This window comes from Balaenoptera physalus, assembly GCF_965194825.1.
Source record: "Balaenoptera physalus genome assembly, chromosome: 1".
In the NCBI taxonomy this organism is placed as follows: domain Eukaryota; kingdom Metazoa; phylum Chordata; class Mammalia; order Artiodactyla; family Balaenopteridae; genus Balaenoptera; species Balaenoptera physalus.
This window is the reverse complement of record NC_138882.1, coordinates 23,035,497-23,060,119: the sequence shown is the minus strand read 5'-3', so window position 1 is coordinate 23,060,119 and position 24,623 is coordinate 23,035,497. Positions and strand designations below refer to the sequence as shown.

At 37.7% G+C, this 24,623-nt stretch overlaps 1 protein-coding gene across 1 annotated transcript in view; it reads right to left on the bottom strand.

The window, feature by feature from the left end:
* FBXO28 (F-box protein 28) overlaps positions 1–18,947 on the bottom strand; it is a 31,054-nt gene extending 12,107 nt beyond the window's left edge. Inside the window, exons 1-3 of the mRNA XM_082427478.1 lie at positions 18,636–18,947; positions 8,421–8,530; positions 4,647–4,785 (exon numbers count right to left, since the gene is read on the bottom strand). Coding sequence (XP_082283604.1) covers positions 4,647–4,785; positions 8,421–8,530; positions 18,636–18,899 — 513 coding nt within the window. The 5' untranslated portion in view covers positions 18,900–18,947. The remainder of the gene's footprint in view (positions 1–4,646; positions 4,786–8,420; positions 8,531–18,635) is intronic.
* Between the last annotated feature and the right edge of the window lie 5,676 nt (positions 18,948–24,623).

Here is a 24,623-nt window from a genome sequence, read left to right as displayed (position 1 = left end):
TTCTGGACTCTGAAATAAGAATAGTTAGGGGGACTTCCCTGGTGGCGTAGTGGTTGGGAATCCGCCTGCCAATGCAGGGGACACGGGTTCGATCCCTGGTCCGGGAAGATCCCACATGCCATGGAGCAACTAAGCCCGTGTGCCACAACTACTGAGCCTGCGCTCTAGAGCCCATAAGCCACAACTACTGAGCTCACGAGCCACAACTACTGAGCCCATGTGCCACAACTACTGAACCCACGTGCCACAACTACTAAAGCCTGTGTGCTGCAACTACTGAAGCCCACGCACCTAGAGCCCGTGCTCCGCAACAAGAGAAGCCACCGCAATGAGAAGCCTGCCCACTGCAACCAAGAGTAGCCCCCTCTCGCCACAACTAGAGAAAGCCCACACACACCAATGAAGATCCAATGCAGCCAAAAAAAAAAAAAAAAAAAAAAAGATTAGCTAGGAAAACTATTATTGGGATAAGAAATGAAATTTAAATACAGATTACTGATTAGATAAGTGTATTGGATCAATGTTAAATTCCCTGAGTTTGATATCTGTACTGTGGTTAAGTAACAAAATATCCTAGTTCTTAGGGAATACACTGAAATATTTAAGAATATAGGGTCACAGTAGTAGCTCCAACTTATCTTCAAATGGTTCAGAAAAGAATAAAATACATATGCAGAGAGAGAATAAAAGCAAATGAGACAAAAGGTAAATAACTGCTGACGTGGATAAAAGATATAGGGGAATTCCTTGTAATATTTTTGCAATTTTTGTGTAAATGTGAAAATGCATCAAAACAAAAAGTTACCCCCCAAAAAAGGAATAAAGAAAGTGACCACCACCAGTTATTCTTCACCAAAAACGTTAAAAACAAACCAATAATACATAATATGTAGATTTTATGTTTGTTCAGGGAAATCTAACTTCATGATCTTACATAGTCATTTACACTGTGAAAACACTGACTTTTGTGTTTCAATAAGCACGAAAGGGTTACTGGGGCTGTTAGTAATGGTGAAGAGAAGAAATTATTCATGTCTTTTTTTCATTATTATATCTCCCAGAATGGTTAGTTGGCCTCTACTCACATGTGTTTTTCAGTATGTGTGAACTGCTGATATTGACCAAGAGCTTACTATAAAAAGTTTGACTTCTATATGTCAGACAGAAGATCTGAGAAATGTATACAGGAATAAGCTAAGAATCTAAACTTTAGTTCTGAGAAAAGATGAATGCAACATCAATGTAGTGGCCAGAGTCTGCAACTATGGCCCTAACTGACCTGTGCCTATTTTTGTAAATAAGGTTTTTACTGGAACACAAGCACACACCCATTCATTTACCACATGTTGTAGAATCACAGCTGTTTCTCAGAGTTGAGTATTCATGACACAGACCATGTGGTCCACAAAGCCAAAAATATTTATTATCTGGCCTTTGACAGAAAAGGTTTGCTGATCCCTGCCATAGCCCATAGTGGCAAACTCCGAACTAGTCTGAAATCTTTAGATAGATTTTCTTTTAATGCCCTTGCTATTAGTACGGTTTCCTTGTCAAGAGACTACATTTTAAACCCCTCCAGTGAATAAGCCTTAGGTTTTCACTGAGTAGAAGGGCAATGTTCTAGCTTGTTTAGAGTTGGAGAGGGGACCTATAAGTTTAAATCATTCTTAAATATAGATTCTCAACCAACCTTCCTGTTTTAGCCCCATTTTCAGAAATGCTTGGAGCTTTCAACCTAGAATTTTCTAGAGGTTCAGTTGTGCATACTGGGTTGCCTCCCAGCTTCCCCCACTCCCAGTTTAGGAATTAACTTTCTCAGTTCTGCTAAGTCAGTTACCATTTATTCACCTACTCTCCAGCTTCCAAAATCCTGTGGCTACTGTCTACTTTCTGACCTCATTTTCATGGGTCTTTATCTTTTTTTCCTTTTAAAAATTAGATCATTTACTCCACTCCACTGACTGGAGTTCTGGGAGAAATTAAGAGGTAAACATATATTTAATCTTCTATCTTCATCCTGCCATTTAATTTTATGAACAAATTCAACTGTTCTTTCAGAGAATAATTAAAAGAAAAAAATTTTCCCAACTGTTAGTTTAAAGGTCCAAAATTCTGGTACATATCAGGCAATCTAATTTAAACTAATGTGGATATTACCCAGATTCACTTAAGTAACTTGTGAAAAGTAATTTGTGAGATGAAATCCCTACTGGAGACCTGAATTTTAACAAAATGGATATATTCTATACAAAACCACAAAAAGAGTTCTCTTACAAAGTGTAAGAGCACCGGGCTTCCCTGGTGGCTCAGTGGTTGAGAATCTGCCTGCCTAATGCAGGGGACACGGGTTCGAGCCCTGGTCTGGGAAGATCCCACATGCCGCGGAGCAACTAAGCCCGTGCGCCACAACTACTGAGCCTGCGTGTCTGGAGCCTGTGCTCCGCAACAAGAGAGGCCGCGATAGTGAGAGGCCCGCGCACCGCGATGAAGAGTGGCCCCCGCTTGCCGCAACTGGAGAAAGCCCTCACACAGAAACGAAGACCCAACACAGCCAAAAAAATTTAAAAACATAAAAATAAATAAATAAATTTAAAGAAATTGCCAAACTATTAAAAAAAAAAAAAAAAGTATAAGAGCACCTGAACTTTTAAGTATAACCCGGGAGCAAGAGCCTGGAAAAACCAAGAATAAATTACTATAGAAATCACATACCAAACCAAGATTATATGCTAGACTGAAAGAAAATTATTTTATAGAATGTCTTCACTTAAGGATGTGAAAATTAATGCCACATCCTTATGTTCTGAAGACAGAATGTGAAAGTTTAAGGATGAGAAGTTCAAAAAGGAACAATCATAAAACAACCCAAATACTGCAAACTGTGTAAGTTAGCAGTTTAGATTTAGTCTAAGCTAAAAAGTAACAGCTACATAAAAATAAAAAGTCATAATCTGAGTATACAGTGTTGTTTTAGGCAAGGTATAAGCTATATAGATGGCACTTGTAAGAAAGAAAAGAAGCCAAGGTGATAATAAAAACAAAAATTATTTGTTTTCTGGGGGTTGTTTTTCCAGTCAAGTTCAGATTTGTAGGAGAAAAATAAATCAGGATAAGATCTTTGGAAGAAATGGGTACTATGAAGGAAAAATGGAAGACTTTTCCACTGCAGGCAAGGTAAAGGTCTCAGTTAAGGAGCTGTCCAGAGCAAATGCCCAGGGTGATACACATCAGCTTGAAACCTGAAGACATTCTCCATTGCTACCACCTCAGTTGGTACTAGAATTAAAAGCAAAAACAAGTGGTTTCCAAAAAACCAGCAGGACTCAACTGGATTTAACTTCATTTGTATAGATAGTAAGTATCATTCTCATCACATGATCCTGATATATTAGAAGAAAAGATGGGCATTCTGCAAAGGTCAGGTGCTAAAATATCTTTGGCTTTGCAGGCCACATGGACTTCGCTGCAAACTACTCAACTCTCGTTCACAACTGACTGAATTGTCTCTAAGGTTATGAAGCTTGGAGATGCGGCTTAACTATTCATAACCTTATGAGATATGCAATAAAAACTATGAGGCTACAGGAGACAACCTATTCTAGTTCAGTGAACATCCCAGGAACACCTAAGAGTTAAGGCCTATGAATCAGACCTGGTTAAAATCTGGCATAAGAATCAGAATCTAAAGTTTCTAATTGGTCACCCTTTTATAGTACCGTACAGAAGCACTGGTAGCTAACATGAGGAAAGTGAGCTATACCAAAGTATACTTTAAATAAGAAACAGGACTCCTTCGGCTCCCAACAAACGTCACAGAAAGTTGAAAATGGAGAAAGTACATTAAAAATATTGCCAATGTTAATTATCTATGGAAATAACAAAAAGAGAACATTCAAATTTTACTAGGTATTAATTAGTTCCAACCATGTTAAGGGAACCTTTTGCCAGTATCAACTAAGTAGCAAAATGACCTTTAATTCTACCTCCATCTCTTCGACATAAAAAGATATAGACATTATTTCATTCTGAATTTACACTGAATTCAAGAAGCAAAATACTAGTGAAGGTATGAGTAGCATGTTGAATGCTGGGATCTTTATTAACTTAGTAACAATAAATGTACCACAATATACTTATTTCTGTGTTAAACAGCACTATGACTTAGCTCTGAGTATACTGTTACACAGTAATTATCTATTCTTGTCAAATCTGGAAGGTTGTAAGTTGTCTTCATGAAACATTTCTCAAACAAAACCAAACCAGCTTGTCTTTCCTACTCCACCTCCCCCAAATTATAACAATCTTGAAGACAGGGACAATACCTATCCTATTCATTGCTGTATCTCTGGCATCTTAACAAAAAGTAAAAGCGCAAAATTTTTTCTTGAGTATGAACCCTTAAAAAGCTTTTCTAAAGAATAGTAGCGCTTCTACAGTATATTTCAAAATCATAATTTTAAATATAAAGATCACATGAATGATACATATTTATATGTTACTGCACAGAAGCTTAACAAATCCATTCATAGAAATACATTCGAAGAAGTAGAAATAATTCTATTATTTAAAAAATCACTCTGTAACTTTATAATAATTTAGTTTACATAGTGCAATCCAGCTGTTCTAGGTAAGGGATTCTATTTTACCTTTCCTGGGATGAAGCAACAGAGATTGGAGTCCACATACTTCATGAAAGTCATATTTAAGAGAGACAGCCTTGTTTCAACAGCAGCGAGGATGTCTGCATGACGAGCTAATGAATGGTTTCTCCTTTCTGACTCTCTTCTACCAAAAAAAAAAAAAAAAAAAAAAAAAGGCAACCATTAAAAGAAGTACTGTGGACTACAATGTTAACCAAACAAAATGCCTTAATGTAAGTCTAACATTTACACGTTAATTTAGAAATCTACAATTGGGTCATAATTTGTTTAACTGTAATGATAAATGAATCACTATGTTTAGAAATCCTTGCCAAGGATTAATCCAATACTCACTGATAAAATATTTGAAAAAAAATAGTTTTTTTTTGTTTTGTTCTTTGGCTTTGTCAAGCCTAATGGCTACTAGAGAAATTAATGAAAGAATTACACATGGACATAAAGACAAGAGACCATATATTTTTGCCTATAAAATCAGCTCATTTAAACTTTTAAAAAGTTTTATTGAGACATAATTCACATACAATAAAATTCACTTTTAAAGGGTACAATTTAGTGGTTTTTACTATATTCACAGTTGTGTTCCCATCACCACTATCCAATTTCAGAACATTTTCATTATCACAAAAAGAAAGCCAAGGGGAAGCTGGGATGAAGGGAGAGAGTGGCATGGACATATATACACTACCAAATGTAAAATGGATGGCTAGTGGGAAGCTGCTGCATAGCACAGGGAGATCAGCTCGGTGCTTTGTGACCACCTAGAGGGGTGGGATAGGGAGGGAGGGTGGGAGGGAGACACAGAGGGAGGGGATATGGGGATATATGTATACATACAGCTGATTCACTTTGTTGTACAGCAGAAACTAAAAAGACATTGTAAAGCAATTATACTCCAATAAAGATATTTAAAAAAAGAAAAAAAAAAAAGAAAGCCTGTAACCATTATCAATCACTCCCATTACCCAGCCCCTGGCAAGAACGAATTTACTTTCGGTTTCTATGGATTTGCCTATTGTGGACACTTCAGATAATTGGAATCATAATCATAATATTATGTGGTGTTTTGTGTCTGTCTTCTTTCAGTTGGCATAGTTTTCAAGGTTCATCCATGTTGTAGTACGTCTCAGTAGTTCTTCATTCCTTTTTATTGCTGAATAATATTCTATTATATGGACATACCATTATTTTGATTATCCATTCATCTGTTGATGGACCTTTGGGTTGTTTCCACTTTCTGGCTATGATGATCAATGCTGCTATGAATATGTGTGTACAAGTTTTTGTGTAGACATATTTTCACTTCTCCTGAGTATATACTTAGGAGTGAAACTGCTGGGTCATTTGGTGACTCTATGTTTAACTTTTTGAGAAACTGTTTTGTAAAGTGGCTGCACCATTTTATAATCTCACCAGTAACATGTGAAAGTTCCAATTTGTCCACCTCCTTCCCAACATTTGTCTTTTTAAATTTTAGCCACCCATCCTAGTGAGTGTAAACCAGTATCCCATACTATTTTGATTTGCAATGCCCTGATGACTAATGATGCTGAGTATCTTTGATGGGCTTTTTGGCCTTTAGTATATCTTCTTTGGAGAAATTTCTATCGAATCCTTTGCCCACTTTCAAATTGGGGTTATTTATCTTTTTATTGTTGAGTTATAAGAGTTTCTAATACCATCTGGATATAAGTCCTCTAACAGATATATGAGCTGCAAATGTCTTCTCCCATTCTGCAGGCTGTCTTTTCATTTTCTGGATGGTGTCCTTTGAGGCACAGAAATTTTAAACTTTGATGAATTCTCGTCTGTCTACTTTTTTCTTTTGTTACTTGTGCTTTTGGTGCCGTATCTAAAAAAACCACTGCCTAATGCAAGTTCATGAAGGTTTATGACTATGTTTTCCTCTCAAGGTTTTATAATACAGCACTGACATTTACACTTAAGCCTGTAATTCATTTTCAGTTAATTTTTGTATATGGTTTGAGAAAGGTTTCCAACTTCATTCTTTTGTCCCAGCGTTACTTGTTGAAAACACTAATCCTTTATCATTGAATTTTCTTGGCATTCTTGTTGAAAATCAATTGACTAAAAATTTAAGGGTTCACTTTCTGGACTCTCAATTCTATTCCATTGATCTGTATGTCTATCCTTTTTTCTTTAAATTAATTAATTAATTTTTTGGCTGTGTTGGGTCTTCGTTGCTGCATGTGGGCTTTCTCTAGTTGTGGCGAGCGGGGGCTACTCTTCATTGAGGTGCGCAGGCTTCTCACTGTGGTGGCTTCTCTTGCTGTGGAGCATGGGCTCTAGGAGCATGGGCTTCAGTAGTTGTGGCACACGGGTTTAGCTGTTCCGCAGCATGTGGGATCTTCCCAGTCCAGGGATCGAACCTGTGACCCCTGCATTGGCAGGCAGATTCTTTTTTTTTTTTAATTTTTATTTATTTATTTTTGGCTGCGTTGGGTCTTCATTGCTGCGCACAGGCCCTCTCCAGTTGCAGTGAGCAAGGGCTACTCCTTGCTGCGGTGCGCGGCCCACTGCGGTGGCTTCCCCTGCTGCGAAGCACGGGCTCCAGGCTCATGGGCTTCAGCAGCTGTGGCTTGCGGGCTCCAGAGCGCAGGCCCAGTAGCCACGGCACACAGGCTCAGTTGCTCCGTGGCACGTAGGATCCTCCCAGACCAGGGCGCAGCAGGCAGATTCTTAACCACAGCGCCACCAGGGAAGTCCCTGTATGTCTATCCTTATGCCAGCACCACACTCTTGATTATTGTAACTTTGTAGTAAGTTCTGAAACTGGGAAATGGTAGTCTTCCAATTTTGCTCTTTTTCAAGATTGTTTTGATTATTCTGCGTCTTTTGCATTTCTATAGCAATTACAGGATCAGTGTGTCAATTTCTGCAAAAAGACTGCTAGGATTTTGATAGGGGTTGCACTGAATATATATATCAATTTGAGGAGTATTACCATCTTAGTATGAAATCTTCCAATCCATGAACATAGAATGCCTTTCTGTTCATTTAAGTCTTCTTTAATTTTTTTTAACAGTGTTTTGTGGTTTTTAATGTACAAGTTTTATACTTTTTTGGTTATATTCATTACTAAGTTTTTTTATTCTTTTTGATGCTATTGTAAATGGAATTGTCTTAACTTCATTTTTGGATTGTTTATTGCTAGTGCATAGGATTATACATACATTTATTTATTTATTTATTTGGCTGTGCTGGGTCTTAGTTGTGGGACATGGGATCTTTCTTTAGTTGCAGCATGTGGGACCTAGTTCCCTGACCAGGGATTGAACCTGGGCCCTCTGCATTGGGAGCATGGAGACTTAGCTGCTGGACCACCAGGGAAGTCCCAATACAATTGATTTTTGTGTACTAATCTTGTATCCAGGATCCCTGCTGACCTCGTTTCTAGCTCTAATAATTAATGTATTTTATTTACAACATCATGTGTATACAAGATCATACCATCTGTGAATAGAGAGTTTTACTTATTCCTTTTCAATCTGGATGCTTTTTATTTCATTTTCTTGCCTAAATGCCCTAGTTTGAACCAAAATGTTGAACAGATATGGTGAGAGTTGAACAAACCATAGTAAAATGATTTATTGTGATCTGTGTACCCTTTGCTACAAAAACTTGGAAACCATTTAATCCAAGTAAACCCTTAGTGAGATCAAAAACAAACAAACAAACAAAAATCAAGAAACAAACAAAATCCCCAATTGTAAATTATTGCCAATGCTAACCATAACATACCTTGGGAGTTGTGCTTTAACTTGTTTCTGACATAGATTATGGTACCTCTCCACTTTTAGAAATCCCTGATTCAACATTCTCTGGCAGACCAAGTCCATTCTTTTACAAACCTATGGGAAGAGAGAATGAGAAAGAAGAATTTTAAAAAGTAAAAACCAAATTGGTAACAATTAACTTAGGCTCATAACTGATGGTTCAAAATTCTCTGTGCTAGTATTGTTCCCCAGTTTGCTATCTGAATCTTTGAATCAGTATATGTGGGTGAATCCCTCATTGTAAATTACAATATTGCATTTAAAAATTAGTATTATGTGTAGGCAAGGAATACTTTACTCCTTAAAAAAAAAAAAAATATATATATATATATATATATATATATATTTAATTTTTTTGGCTGCGAGACATGGCTTACAGGATCTTGGTTCCCCCACCAGGGATTGAACCCATGCCCCCTGCAGTGGAAGCGCTGAGTCTTACTTTAGGTATTTGTTGAATGTTCTGGATGTATCCCTGCTATTATGGTCAGAGACTATAGTCCTCATGATCATTAAAACAACATATTTGAAGGTTTTTAATAGTTTGAAATAAGAAAATTCTCCTTTGGCCAAAAACATATTCAAACTTGAGTCTAACCGCTCACAAAGTTTTTATGATCTATAACCAGAATGAGAGTTTTTAATTATTTCTTCTAGTGATTTGGGTTAAGTATGACAAATTATGATAGCCAAAGCCTATACTAGATACTGTCATATCCTCCAAAATATTTCAACATGTACAGCAGAAACTTAACTACTCTGAATCCTTTAAAAACGTGGTGTCTTTATACAATAAAAATACAGGATCTTAAGTCAGAACACCTAAATTTGACTCCAACCATTATACATCCTTGAGCAAGTCAGCTTCTATGTGAAAACCTGAATCAGACATCTGTAAAATATGGATAATATCTAATATATAGGGATGTCATTAGGATTAAATAACACACACTAAATCACTTGGTAAATTATAAAGTGCTATATAAAAATTATGTTAAATAAATTTTATTTAACTTACCACTAATTTGAAAACTTTGCTTCACATACTTAGTTCTTATATTTCTGAGATATCCCAGTATCTTTTTTATCTTAATGAAACCTACTACACAAAATACATTTGTTCTTTGTTTCCTGAGTATTTTGCAGTGACTCAAAGTCATCAACCTGGATGTTAATTCTCACTGTATAGGTGTTGTTGAAAGTGCAACACTGAGATATTATTCAGATAAATCTACATCAAGGCTAAGTCAACTAGGCAAGGGCTGTCTTATGCTTCTATCTCTCATAGCACCTAAAAACAAATGCTTGACAAATACTTGAAATGAAATACTGATGAAACTTTTGATACAAGTTTGCTTTCTCCTGAGATTATAGGGACAAAAATTCTGGTAAACTGGGTTGAGCTAATAAAGGTTTTGATACTCTAATATTAAATACTAGCTATTCCCTAAATCCCAGTATGCCAAATGAAAGGTATGAAGGTAAACAGTTCTTTTCATTTCAAAGTAAATGAAAACATAATAAGGTTTAAGTACTGATACTAAGAGTAATTCTAAATTATATTTTAAAATATGGTGGAATCTATTTCTAACTAGTAAGTTATAAACATTTGTTCAGGGTCTACTGAAAAAAAAAAAAAACCCAATATGTATTAACATAAGTAACTGTTTCTAAAACAAAATATTTAATGAGTTACATTTTTATAAATCTCTTTGATCCGTGGTTTAACAGAAACAAGTGAATTTTCATATCTGCTTCTTCTGCATTAAAGAATGAGAGTGAAAAATGCAAATAATATATTAGTAAAGTAATGAAAATATTTTAGATTGTATAGACTCCCTGAAAGGGTCTTAGGAACCCCTCTGGTAAACCTGGACCACAAATGAGAACCAGTGCCCTAATCCTGCATAAACATGTTGCCATGAACACTGGTACTGAAATTTATGTGAGGAAAAAAGAAATTTTATCATGTTACTGGAGGAAGGAAAAGAGAGTATGTCTTTTTGTGTGTGATGAGGGGGAATAAAGCAGGCTAAATTCTCATCTTTCGTAGTAGGAAGTCAACAGATATTATCAAATAGAAGACAAACAACCCAAAGACTTGAAAGTAGTGCCTCTGAGGAATAAAAATTGGGGGTTGCATTGTTGTTAACGTTGTTAAAACTACTTGATGTGAGACACCTTCTAACACAACTTTGTAGAAAAATACTTTTTCTATTTGTGGACTCTATAACCTCTTTGATAATTTCTGAGTTAAATACTGGAACTAAACCCACTGTGGTGATTATTTCCTAATTTTTTTAAAGTCAAATCATTATTCTGTACACCTTAAACTTATACAGTGCTGTATATCAATTACATCTCAAAACTGAAAAAAAATGTTTATTTACAAAGTGAAAAATTAAGGTCAATTACTGCTGTACTAATTTCCAAGGTAGTTTCTAAATTATTTTATTATACTAGAATTTTGCTGCACTGAATCTAGCTAAATACTAGAATTTAGGTATCTCTTAATAGTCTAGAAATGCAATGGAATGAGTACTGACTAGTATGAGTACACAACTGACTGGGGGATGAGAATATGAATAAATAACCAGATAAGGTCAACCAAGGGACTTCACATGATACAAGATTTGAACTAGGCTTTAAAGGAAGAGGGGACAAGAACTGCCAAGTTAATACTGACAGAACAAAGGCACAAAGCCTGGAAGGAATAAACCATTAGCAAGCAAACTACTTCTGAAGACAGATCAGATATGTAGACAAAGCTGAGAGGAATAAAATCTCTCATGTTTTGAGCAGGAAAATCAGACAGTAATGAGAAGTAAGTTTAAAAGGAAAAAGATCACTCATTTTGGGAGAGATCTAGTATTGCTACAGTTGATTGGTCATTTTCTGTAAGCAACTGTAATGTTAAGACTAAAGATATGGTTCTGGAAATTTCACATGAAGATAGCTGAAACCACTGCAGATGAATCCCAAATGAAGTAAAAGACAAGAAAATAAAGGCTTATAAATGGAGCCTCAACTGACCATTATAATTAAAAGCTGGTAAGAAGATCAGAAAATATGCACTTAAAACGAATACTGTAAATCAACTATACTTCAACTAAAGAAAAAAAATTAGAAAATAGGAGGTCACAAAGACAGACAAACTAGAATAGCACCACAAAAGCCAGAAAGATTTGAAGCATTAGTTGATATTGTAGGACAAGAACAGTATTTAATGTGGTATTCTTCCATTCATAAATGTTCTATAAGCACTGACTGACCGATAGCATAAAAACAAAGACACGATAGAGCATATATCTATCTTTTGTTTAGGATTCAGAAGGAAGCAAAGTGACCTCTGAAAAACAGCAATACACTAATTTTCCCCAAGGTGAGCAGTTTAATGTTAACTGCTGACAATGTATGTTAACTTGCAAAACAAATTATCTTATTTAAAGTGTAGCTCTAAATTTGGGGGTATTTTAATTATTTCCAAGGCTAAAGGGAAGAAATTTCATTTTTCCATTTATTAAAACAAAACAAAAATCCTAGCAATTTGGCAATTTACCCAAGACAGAAAAATAAAATTCTAGAATCTGATATGCAAAGATGATGACTATGTCAAAAACAATCAGTGTATTTAGAGATTAGGAAAATATATACTATAAAAACAAAAGGGAACTAATGGAACAAATCAGTCTACAATGAAGACGTTTAGCTTGGTCCCTCTGTTATTTCCTGCTCTAGTATGAAGAACAGATTTGTTTTTTTCTTTTTTAATTACTTCAAGATTTAAAATGCCATGTTTATTCTTTTTATCATTATCTAACTTTAGTGGTCAGTAATAAAAATTTTTCTTCACTTGTGTTTATTTAGAAATCTTTTTAAATTTGTTGTGCCACTATGGCCCTTCTCAATGCAAAACACATATGCCATAAATCCGTGAAATCCACACTTTTCCTGTCAAACCTAATCTCTAATATCAAATCTTAGTTGATTCTAAGATGTACATTTGACAGTGGAATGGTCTTCCAATATATGATATATTACAATATAATTGCCAGCATTTCTTTCTCAGATATGTTAGATGCCTTGAAATATAGTATGCTGGGCTTCTTCAATTTTGTTTAAGACGCTGTAAAGACTTTAAGATATGTTATCAATTTAACAAAAGCTCTTCTGGAAGAAAAAAAAAGTACTGCCACAATAATATACATGCAATTTGATCAAGATGCATTCTCATTTCAAAAATGTTAAAATGGGGACTTCCCAGGCAGTCCAGTGGTTCTATCCCTGGTCGGGGAACTAAGATCCCGCATGCCATGCGGTGCGACCAAAAAAATAGAGGGAAAAAAAAAAAAGGTTAAAATATGAAACTATACCTTGGAATCAAGGAAATACTGTAATGGAATCACATTTTTATGTACTCATTTTGTGCTCTACAGTTTTCAAATGAACAGTTCATGTTTTTCTCCAATTAATTAGGGAGCTATTATCAAAGATTAGGCTGCTTATTAGACCCTTGAACTGAAAGGGATGTAGACACCAGAACCCGTCCTTTCTTTTTATAGTGAGAAAACTGAGGCCTTAAGAATTTATATGACTCGTCCAAGGTCATCCAGCTGCTCAGGGGCAAAAAATGAAATTAAGAATCAGGGTTTTCTAGCAAATAGATACTTACTGTTTATATATATACATATATATGTATCTGTCTAACATGGACTTTAATCTAATATGGATTACTCTCAGTTTCCTTATTTTTTTGTATTGGCTGCACAAGATTATTTGAAGGATTGGAGAAGTGCCTAGGACGGCACCTCAATAAAAACCAAGCTATGTGGGGAAAATAAAAAAGAATCCAGGTCTTCTGATTTGTATCTTTTTAAATTTAGTGATCAGTAGCTATACAGATCGAAATGATTATCCTAATTATTCTCAACTGATTAGAGTCTCAAATAATACTGCACTGCTATAGAAACTGTTGGCACTAGTCTAGAAAGTAGGACTTCTTTATTTTAAGGACATTAGTGGGGGGTTCTTACTACACTACTAAAGTTTAGAGATGGAGCTAGACCAAGATCTTCCTATAATCCTCTCAGTCAGACAAATCTGCTGTGTAGAACATTTGACAAGCCATCTGGGCTGGATTCTTCAAAAAGTCATGAAAGAATGGAAACAGTGAAAAAGTGGGAGGAATGTTCTAGATTAAAGAGTCTAATGTTTTATCAGATTTAAGAACCTTAACTACCTCCCCAACCCCTCCAAGCTATAAAAAAACATTTTGAGGACAACTGAGAAATCTGAATATAAAATGTAATATTAAATCCCTTGGAAGTGATGATATTGTGATTATATAGAAGAAGTATTCAGGGGTGAATGTCATTATATTTGCACCTTACTTTCCTAACGGTGAATGAGCATACAAGTGAAAGAGATAAAGCAAATGTGGCAAACAGTTAATGACAGGTGATAAAATCATTTAAAAAATGAACAATGAATGAGCCAGGCCTATTTGTTTTTTCAGTGAACTCCTCTTAATTTCCCTTACCTATTAAAAATATTGATACAACTTGCCCCCTCTTTCATAAGAATACTTTAATCTTTTATAAAAAAATTCTATCTACCTGGCATGGATTGTTTAAGATACAATACTATATACAGAGAGAGACAGAGTTAATTCTCAATCGTCTGCTGGTAAAATTACAACAAATTAAAAATTCTCTGGGGCTTCCCTGGGGGCGCAGTGGTTGAGAATCTGCCTGCCAATGCAGGGGACACGGGTTCGAGCCCTGGTCTGGGAAGATCCCACATGCCGCGGAGCAACTAGGCCCGTGAGCCACAACTACTGAGCCTGCGCGTCTGGAGCCTGTGCTCCGCAACAAGAGAGGCCGCGATAGTGAGAGGCCCGCGCATCGCGATGAAGAGTGGCCCCCGCTTGCCACAACTAGAGAAAGCCCTCGCACAGAAACGAAGACCCAACACAGCCAAAAGTAAATAATAAATAAATTAAAAAAAAAATTCTCTGGGTGTCCTCCCTAAATATTCACTTGGAAAGAAAATATAAAGTTATTTTAATATGAGCCTGAGCAAAACAATTAGGATAATTACATGCCTTTTTTTTGCTGGGAATGTTCTTCTACCTCTGACTGGATGAAAATTCATGATCTTGAGGAAGCCTCTCCTGATTAACCTCAACATTCTTGTATTTACTACTATGCACTTGTTGTCCTAGTGCTTTGTAAATGCTCAAGGAAGGCGTCTACGTTCTGTCTCAATGATGATACTGTGGACAGGGTTACTGATTGAACACCTTTGCTTTGAGATTGTGCAGGAGTGAACTGTCCCCAAAATATTATAATTTCTTACCTATACTTAAGTACCTGTTAATAAAATCAGTAACCTGATGATGACATGGTAGGGGACAAAAAAAACCCAGCAACGCAGAGAGTGTATTTTCTATAATACAGTGATACAGAGCAGTGGTCCTCAAAGTGTGTGACCCTTGGGATTCCCAAGATCCTTTCAAGAGTTTGCAAAGCTAAACTATTTTCGTAATACTAAGATGTTATTTGCCATTTTCATGCTATTCTCTCACAAGATACAGCAGAATTTTCTAGAGGTAACATGACATGTGATGACAGCCAAGGGAATTATGCATTGCGTATTCTTGTGTTTTCTAGACTTTTCAAAGGTAAGCCCTTAGGGTCCTCAATAACTTTTAAGAGTGTAAAGGGGTCCCGAGACAAAAAAATTTGAGAACTACTGGTATAGAGCAAGAGATAGGAGGAAGACAGCTTGCCTACTTAAAAAAACAAGTAATGGCTTCCCATTTTCCTTCATATTTTCTACCAATCAACCCTCTCTACAACTGAAGTTTTCAAACACATTTAAAGAAAAGATGGGAAAGGAACTAGAAATGGGTAACAGACTTAACTAGATAGAGTGCTCTAGAGAAATATCTTGGGACAAAAGCATGTATTTATGTACCTTGTTACCAACGGGAAAATTTCATTCCAGATAATAAGCAGGACTTCTGAATTTAACTTTTAGTCAAATTTGTCCTGAACCACTAATAGGATTCCATTAAATTTATAGGAGCTCCACTAGAATCACAGAGGAAAAAGTATGATAGGATCTCTCTAAAACAACTTTTTTTTTTTTTTTGGCTGTGCCACGCAGCTTCCAGGATCTCAGTTCCCCGACCAGGGATTGAATCCCAACCCCCTGCAGTGAAGGCGGGAGTCCTAACCACTGGGCCACCAGGGGATTCCCTAAGACAACTTGTGAAAAGCCTCCCATGCTCATTTCTTCAGTGAGTGAGAACACTGTACTCATGAGTCAGTTATACGTTCAAAGTCAGCTTTGATCTGCTCTGTAACTAGCTGTAGGACCTCACTTCTTAACCTGTGCCACTTGTTTCAAAAACTCCCATACCTGTCAAGGAGGCCTAGGTGACAATCTAATGCTGCATCAGCACAAATTTGTGTGATTTACTGGCAAAACAACTCAAAGTACATGTTTTGTCATTTCAAAAGTTGTGTTCATCCAATTAATTTTAAATATATTGGAGAAGTTAAATATTTAAAGAGTTATTTTTATGTAACCAGGATTTCCAAGTTCCAGGTACATTTTTGGAGCAAATAGTCAATGGCAGAAAAAACAAAACAAAATCCAATTTAATAAGGCATTTGGACACTCCCTTGGAAATAACTAAACTGGAGAGTCAAACTTCAATAATTCATGGCAACAGGAAGCAAATTATCAACTAAACTGCACAAGTAATTGAAAAATGTTATTTTAGCCATTTCAACTTAGAGCAAATCTTTTCAAGAAAATACAGAGTAGTTAAGTACATGGATCAAGCACCTGTCCTCTAATTTAACAATAGTTATGACTGAGGTCCTAATAAGGCAAGTAAATTGGGAAGGAAGAAAAAAAGAAACACCTGAAAAATAAATAAACTAGCTCATCAACCACTGAATAGCTGACATTTAGCTTTATGGAAACCAATTCTGTTCTTAATTAATATCACTCTCTTCCAGTTATATCCAACCTAACTCCACTCAAGAAACTACGGAATTTATATGCCAGATAGCAGCACACACACTGCTACTGATTTTCTGGCAAACAGCATTTAGGTATAAATGGTCACTTAAATGAGAAAAGGCATGTAAAGGACCTAACAAGCACTATTTCTAGGCAGCCAATTTCATTAAATGATTGTAATTAAATTAATGCTGACATCTAGTGGCAAGAAAGAATCTTTCATGTTACTTGAATTGTACCTTATGACATCAAACCAATGAATCTCCAACCAAAGACCCTTCCAAATCCCTACAAAAGATTATCCATTTAATCTAAGAATTATCCATTAACCTTAAGAAAGAAATAAGAAATAGTTCCCCATTACTAAAACAGAGGGAAAAAAAACATCTTTAAGATATAAAACTGGCAGCAGAATCTTTTTGGGGGGTAGGAGTGGAGGGGTGGTAAGGGACTCCTTATGGAAAAAATCTTTGAAACTACAAATTTGTATCTTTAAAACACTAGAATAGATAACTGCTTAAAAATTAAGAATGCAGCTGAATATTTCACTTGAAAGAGATGTCATTTACTAATAAATTGTGGGGTGTGTTTTTAACTTTGTCCCCTAGGACAGCCTGGTTTTCCCCCCTTTAAAAACGTTTTTAATTTTAAAAAAAATAAAATGACCAACAAATGAACAAACCCCCCACCCACCCCAGTTTTCCTCAACACTTATAAAACAGAACTGTGAACATCCCAAGCTTTACAAAGGCATTGTCTGGCTGAAAGGCTCAATTCAATCAAATGCTATGCCCAATTTCCAGACACCAGGAATGTATACCATGAATTCTGATCAAACATCATCCTTTATAAAAATTTGAAGGAATATTTAAGATCCTACAAGAAACTGGATGACATGTCCTGGAAATTAAGGGACAATCATTTTGAAATATCACTTTTAAAATGAAGAATTTTCCATCCTGCAGACTGGCATGGTTACTGTGCTGTGTTGACAAGAAAAAAAAACCAACTGTCCACCAGTTTGAATGAATATTTACAAGCTTCCTTTAAAAAATAAGTATACTTTCATTTCAAAAACACAATTATAATCAATTTTAGATTGGAGGTGTAAACCTAAAATAAGGCACATTGATTATTCAGAAAATGCTATACACAGCACATTCAGCAATATGTCTTTGTCCTCTTAAAAACAACCCGACCACAGATTCGGTCTGCAATCATTTCAAAATGTCCACCTCCTTCAATTTCCTTACCACTTAAAGATAAATTCACTGAAAGGAAGCAAAATACCTGACTGAACTAAGACATTCATCAAACCTTCAGTGAAACCTCTGGAATGAAGAAAATCCCAATGGCAATTTATTTTCATAAATCATGGACTGAACTACTGTGATTTTAAGGTATAAAACCTCTCCTAAAGCTGGCGGGTGGGCGTAAATCACTAGTTAGAAAACGAACTGCAGGAAAGAAAAAAAACCTTCTCAAGGGGCAAGTTGCTTCACTGTGGGTGGGAAGTATCAGGGGTGAGGCAAAGCCGGAATAGTCACTTCTCAGGGCTCTACTTTACTGGTCAACTAGGGCGCTGGGGTTGAGGCTACGTCCCAATTCCTCCAAACCTCTACCGGCTTTTGGGAGGACCGACCGATCCGACTTTATTTTCTGCAACAAGAAAACTTGGGGGTGGGGGGCGGGGGAACAATACGTTATTCTCGCAGACAAACCAAACCTGGCTGGGATCATCTCGCCTACTTCGGAGTGCTGGCCCCCCAACTCCGGCCGGGGGCTGGAAGGTAATATACAAAAGGCAGGTGGCGAGACCCCTCCGGCGTCCACATTCAGGTCGGGAGGAGGTGGGAAGCCCAGCTCCCGCTGCCTCCCCGGCCGCGGCCCCGCTTCCGGGTGGGGGGCACGGAGTCCCCCAAGGCCAAGTTCCCGCAGGCAGCCGCCCCCAGCCCCAAAGCAAGGGCAAAATCCGGACAAGACCCGCGGACAGGCCCCGACAGAGAGTTTGGGGCGGGAGGGGCGCGCTCGGTGCTCTGGCGCCGGCTGCGGCTCCCTCCCCGGGGAACGCTCTTTCCCTCTCGGGCCCTCCCCAAACCTCGGCCCGGCGGAGAGGGCGGCGGGGGTCCCGTGGGGGCCTCACCAGGCGGAGCTGGCTAATTTCGTCGTAGGACATAAAGCTGAGGATGTTTTCGATGGCTACGATGGGCAGCGCCACGAGCGTGTTTTGAGGCAGCTGGTCCGGAGCCAGCGCCGGAGCCGGGGGAGCCTGGGACCCCGGCTGCGGTGGCTGTGGCGGGGGAGGTGGGGGCAGTCGCTGGGTAGAGCCGATGGCCGAAGGGGAGCCGCCGTCGCCGTGGCCACCGCCTCCTTCCTCAGCCATCCGCTCCTCCGACGCCGCCGCCATCTTGGGGGTTTGATTCCTTCCTCCCACTGCAAGGGGAAGAGGGACACTTCCGGTGCGTCACTTCCGCCTCTTGAGCCGCCGGGGAGGGGCACCTGGAGAAGGGGGAGGAGGCCGTGGATGACAGGCGGAGAGAGACACGTTGCTGCTTGTTCAAGTGGGAAGAAGAGAAGAAAGATAGTCTTTGTAAGCCCTTTCTTCTAAGATTGGAAACGACTTGAGGGCAAGGGAACCCTGTCTAAAATTAACTTCATCGTGCAATTTTCTTAAAGTGCTTCCAGTTTTCTTAAAGTGCTTTCCTGATAAAGGGAGATAAAAATTACGTTAACTAGTAGGTGTCGATGGAATGATGTAGAGTATCATCATTTTTCAAGAACCATAGTAATAATTGATTTAGGTAAAAAGGAATGAGGGATTGATGAAAACTACCGTATGAATGAACTTTGAATACATGTTCAATTAAAGAAGCCAGACACAAAGGACCACATATTGTATGAATCCGTTGATATGAAATGTCTGAAATAGCCAAATCGACAAAGACAGAAAGTAGATTAGTGGTTCCCAGGGGCTGGAAAGAGCAAAGGAAAGGGGAATGACTGCTAAGGGGTGAAAGGTTTCTTTCTGGGGTGACGAAAATGTTCTGGAATTAGGTAATGGTGATGGGTGCACAAATTTGTGAATATACTAAAAACCAATGAATTGTACACTTTCAAATAGTGAATTTTATAATATGTGAATTGTATCTCAATAAAAAATTGATTTAGGCAAGAATCATCAAAAGATGCTAAAACTAGAAAGTAAAGGTGTGATGTGGAATATAATATTTACATAGTCTCAAAATAATCCCCATAAATTACCTATCAATTACAAAATAAAAAGGTTTACAATAGTGAAATTTGGTGGACACCACCACAACCAAATGATCAAAATTAACATCTGAGTTATGGGGGGAAACGGATATTATACAGCTCCTGATATGATATCTTAAAAAGGACATAACATAATGTGGCATTCCTACCAAAAAATACATAACCTGTATTTGAGGTAGACAAATCTAGGTAACTATCCCATCATCTTAAAAAAGGTTAGTGTCATGAAAGACAAAGACTATGAAATTTTACCAGATTAAAAGAGACTAAAGCAACAAGTTCACTAAATGCATGGGTGATCCTGGATTGGACCATGGAGTAGGAAGGAGAGCAATAAGAACATTACTGTGACAATTGGCAAAATTTGAATATGGAATATATGTTAGATAATAATATTGTAATCATATGAAGTTTCCTGATTTAGATAATTTTATTGCGGTCTCATAAGAGAATGTCCTTCTTCTTAGGAAATACAAAAGTTTCAAAACAAATGATTGCTTTGTTTCAATTATTGAAACCAATGCTTGTTTTGGAGATGTTTCCCAATCAAAACAAATACTTGTAACTAAAACAGATATTTGAACTTCTGGGAGTTCTGAGTTCTAAATGTGGTTTTTACACCATCAGCGTACCATAGGATCGTTGCAGGATAATGATCTCTAGTACAGGATGGACCTACGCATGTTAAGATCTGTGTGTTTCTTGTTTCATATTTAATGAGAGAATAATATTACCTTCCTTTATTTCACAAAGTTAATATGAGGATGAGCTGAGATAGAAAATGGGTGGACTTTTGAATTCCTTGGATTAAAGATGTTCAAGTCAATTTACTGTAATGTAATATAGTCACTGTACATTATCCTGGCCCCATTATCCATCTGCTTTCCTGGTTAAGGTTCTGAGAGGATAGGATTGGGTTGGGTGCAGTGAGGTATGCTGGGGGCTAAGCTATTCAGTGGCACCTCCACAGGAAGATGGACTTTATATATGAAAAGAGGAAACTAAAACCAGACATTGTTTTTCCTATTTGTTAGCAGATTTGTAACATATAGAAAGAAGGGTGAGCTCATAGACTAACGAAAAAGAGTTTTGAGGGTTTCTATGGATTCTAATTAGCCATGTATTTTTTTCCTTTTTAATTGCAGTAAAAAAAAATAACATAAAATTTGTCATCTTAACCATTTCTAAAAGTACAGTTCAGTAGTGTTAAGAATATTCACATTGTTGTGCAATCTCTAGAACACTTTCATCCTGCAAAACTGAAACCCTGTGCTCATTAAACAACAACTCCCCATTCTTCCCTGCCCCCAGCCCTTGGCAACCTCCATGCTACTATCTGTTTCTATGAATTTGACTATTCTAGACACCTCATGTAAATTGGATCATTCCAGTGTTTGTCTTTTTGTGAACTGGCTTATTTCTCTTAGCATAATGTCCTCAAGTTTCATACATGTTGTAGCATGTGTCAAAATTTTCTTCCTTTTTAAGGCTGTATAATATTCTATTGTATGTATATCCCACATTTTGTTTATTCATCAATGGACACTTGAGTTGCCTCTACCTCTTGGCTACTGTGAATAATGCTGCTATAAAAATGGGTGTGCAAATATTTCTTCAAGATCCTGCATCCAGTTCTTTTGAATATATGCTCAAAAGTGGGATTGCTGGATCATATGGTATTTTCATTTTTAACTTTTTGAGGAACCACCATACTGTTTTCCATAGCAGCAATAGTACTTTACATTCCCAACAACAGTGCACAGAGGTTCCAATTTCTCCATATCCTTGCCAACACTTGTAATTTTCTGTTTTGTTTTTTTTTTTTGATAGTAGCCATCCTAATGAGTGTGAGGTGATATCTCCTCATGGTTTTAGTTTTCATTTCCCTAAGTATTAGTGATATTGAGCAGATGTTTGTTGGCTATTCATATGTCGTCTCTGGAGAAATGTCTATTCAAGGCCTTTGCTCAGCTTTTAATTGTTTTTGTTGTTGTTGAGTTATAGAAGTTCTTTATATATTCTGGATATTCAACCTTTTTCAGGTAAATGATTTGCAAATAGTTTCTCACATTCTGTAGGTTGTCTTTTCACTCTGTTTATTGTGTCCTTAGATGTACAGAGGTTTTTAAGTTTGATGTAGTCCCACTTACTTATTTTTTCTTTTGTTGCCTGTGCTTTTGGTGTCATATACAAGAAATCATTGCCAAATTCAACGTCATGAAGCTATTGCCTTTTTTTTTTTTTTGAGAGAGATATAGTTTTAGATCTTACATTTAGGTCTTTGATCTATTCTGAGTTAATTTTTGTATACGGTACAAGGTAAGGATCAAACTTCATTCTTTTGCATATGGATATCCAGTTTTCCCAGCATTATTTGTTGAAGAGCCTGTCCTTTCTCTATTAAAAATGATCTTGGCACCCTTGTCATAGATCATTTGACCACATATGAGTGGGTTTCTTTCTGGGCTCTCTATTCTATTCCTTTGGTCTACATGCCTATCTTTATGCTGGTAGCACCCTGTTTTGATTATTGTAACTTTGTAATAAATTTTGAAATCAGAATGTGTAAGACCTCCAACTTTATTTTTCTTTTACTATTTTTTTTTTTAAGACACATTTTTGGACTAGATGAGTAGTTTCCTGTCATGGCACATGTCTGAAGTTCTATTATTAGATGCATTTTTTTTTTTTTTTTTTTAAAGCTTTGACTCTAGGGAAAGTTAGCCCACTAAACTTTCAATTCAGCAAGTGCTTATTGCTTGCTAGATGGATAAGGCACCGGGAAGATACTAACGTAAATGATGTTTCACATCCCTGAGAGGATGTGAATCTGACTGCAACATTGGTTACCACATGAATCCACTGAACTGATTCCACTGACCTGGCTGGACTGGCGTCTCCTTATTTCCTCCTATACAGTCTTTCTAAAGTTTATTTGGAAAGAAAAGTTGAATTTCATGGACTATTTTTCATACAAAGTGATTCAGCTTTCTCCTGCCATTAGAAAAGTGTGTAAACAAAAATTATAGGAACATGTAAGTAGTAGTTAATTCCCACTTAAAGGATCAGGGAAAACTTCACAGAGGTTACATTTCAGCTTTACCTAGAAGGATGATGGTATTGGGATACTTGTGGACGCTTTCTTAATTAAAAAGTGACGAAGGGTGTGAGGACATGTCAAACAAGAGGAACAGGAAGAGCAAATAACACGAACTATGTAAACAACCAGAAGATCAGGAAAGTGCACGTGTGTACAGGATTTTGGACTTTAATTCTGTAGACTAGTGGTGATTATTTTCGTTCTTAATTCTTTTGAAATGCTTGTGCCAGTTATCCGTTTATTGCCTCTGAGCTCTAAATTCACCCTTTTTGACTGCTTTGTGAAAACAGATACGGGCCCTGTAAATATTTTTCCTTCCCAGAGAGATGTTGCAACAGGAAAGGGTTTTCTTGCTGGTTCCAGTGTGCTTGCTTGGCAGGCTCCTGCAGCAAGCACGTGGGCGGCTTCTCCTGCACCAGCCCCCGCATTGCATCGTAGTTAGGGGCACCCAGTAGACAGCAGCTCTCCCTGGCACCTCCTCCTCCCTTGATGGTTTTGTAGTAAAGTGCCTCTGGTGAGACACCTCCCGGAGAACAGCTTTCCACTTTCAGTAAGTCTCAGAGGGTGGATGATTTCCAGCAAGTCTTGCCAGCACAGCATGACACAACCGCAACTTCTCTGCTGTCCAGTGAGACACAGCTGTGCCCTCCAGCAAGGTCTGGGCCTCAGGCCTGGAGGAATGTCTTCGGCACTGCTGTATCTTAGTTCAAAGGATGTGGCGACTCCTTATATTTGCCATTTCTCTATTCTTTAGAGTTCTCGTTACTGCTTACTATCCAATCTCTCATTGTTCCAATCTGCTGCTAGAGGTATTAAATCTATATATTAAAGTTTTCCTGTTCAAAATACTGTATGGTTTCTCTCTCTTGATTGGACCCAGACTGATAAAGTAGTGAAATTGATTTTTTTTTACAGTGAATACCTTTCAAGAACCCTAATACAGAGAACAGGTAAAAACAGATCTTTTCTAGTTAAAGCCAAGTGGAAGACTCAAGACTCACCCCATTCAACCTTTCTCTTGTGGCCTGAGGCAGCTTCTCGAAACCTACCACTCTGCAGACACGCGAAAACTATTGCTGTGGGCAATTGGAAGCCATTTTGAGGTAGAGAAATGACTTGATCAGTGGTGTGTTTCAGAAAAATGATTCTAGTGATAATAGGAAGACTAGATTGGAAGGCAGGGAGTGGGTAGGTAGTGATACTGTAACAGGGAAGAACAAAATCTGACTCCACATTGGATCTGTTTCTTTTACTTTATTTATTTATTTTTATTTTAGGCTGTGTTGGGTCTTAATTTCTGTGCGAGGGCTTTCTCTAGTTGTGGCAAGCGGGGGCACTCTTCATCGCGGTGCGCGGGCCTCTCACTATCGCAGCCTCTCTTGTTGCGGAGCACAGGCTCCAGACGCGCAGGCCTCTCTTGTTGCGGAGCACAGGCTCCAGACGCGCAGGCCTCTCTTGTTGCGGAGCACAGGCTCCAGACGCGCAGGCTCAGTAGTTGTGGCGCACGGGCCCAGTTGCTCCGCGGCATGTGGGATCTTCCCAGACCAGGGCTCGAACACCTGTCCCCTGCATTGGCAGGCAGATTCTCAAACACTGCGCCACCAGGGAAGCCCCTCTTCTACTTGAATCTTTGCTCTCTTTTGCTTTTTGTTACTATAATCACTAAAAGGATGTTGTCTATAGCTATTGATGTACATAATGGCCTCCCTCAGGGAACCCTGCCCCTCTGCCTAAATGTTAAAATAAAGTGCCTTTGTT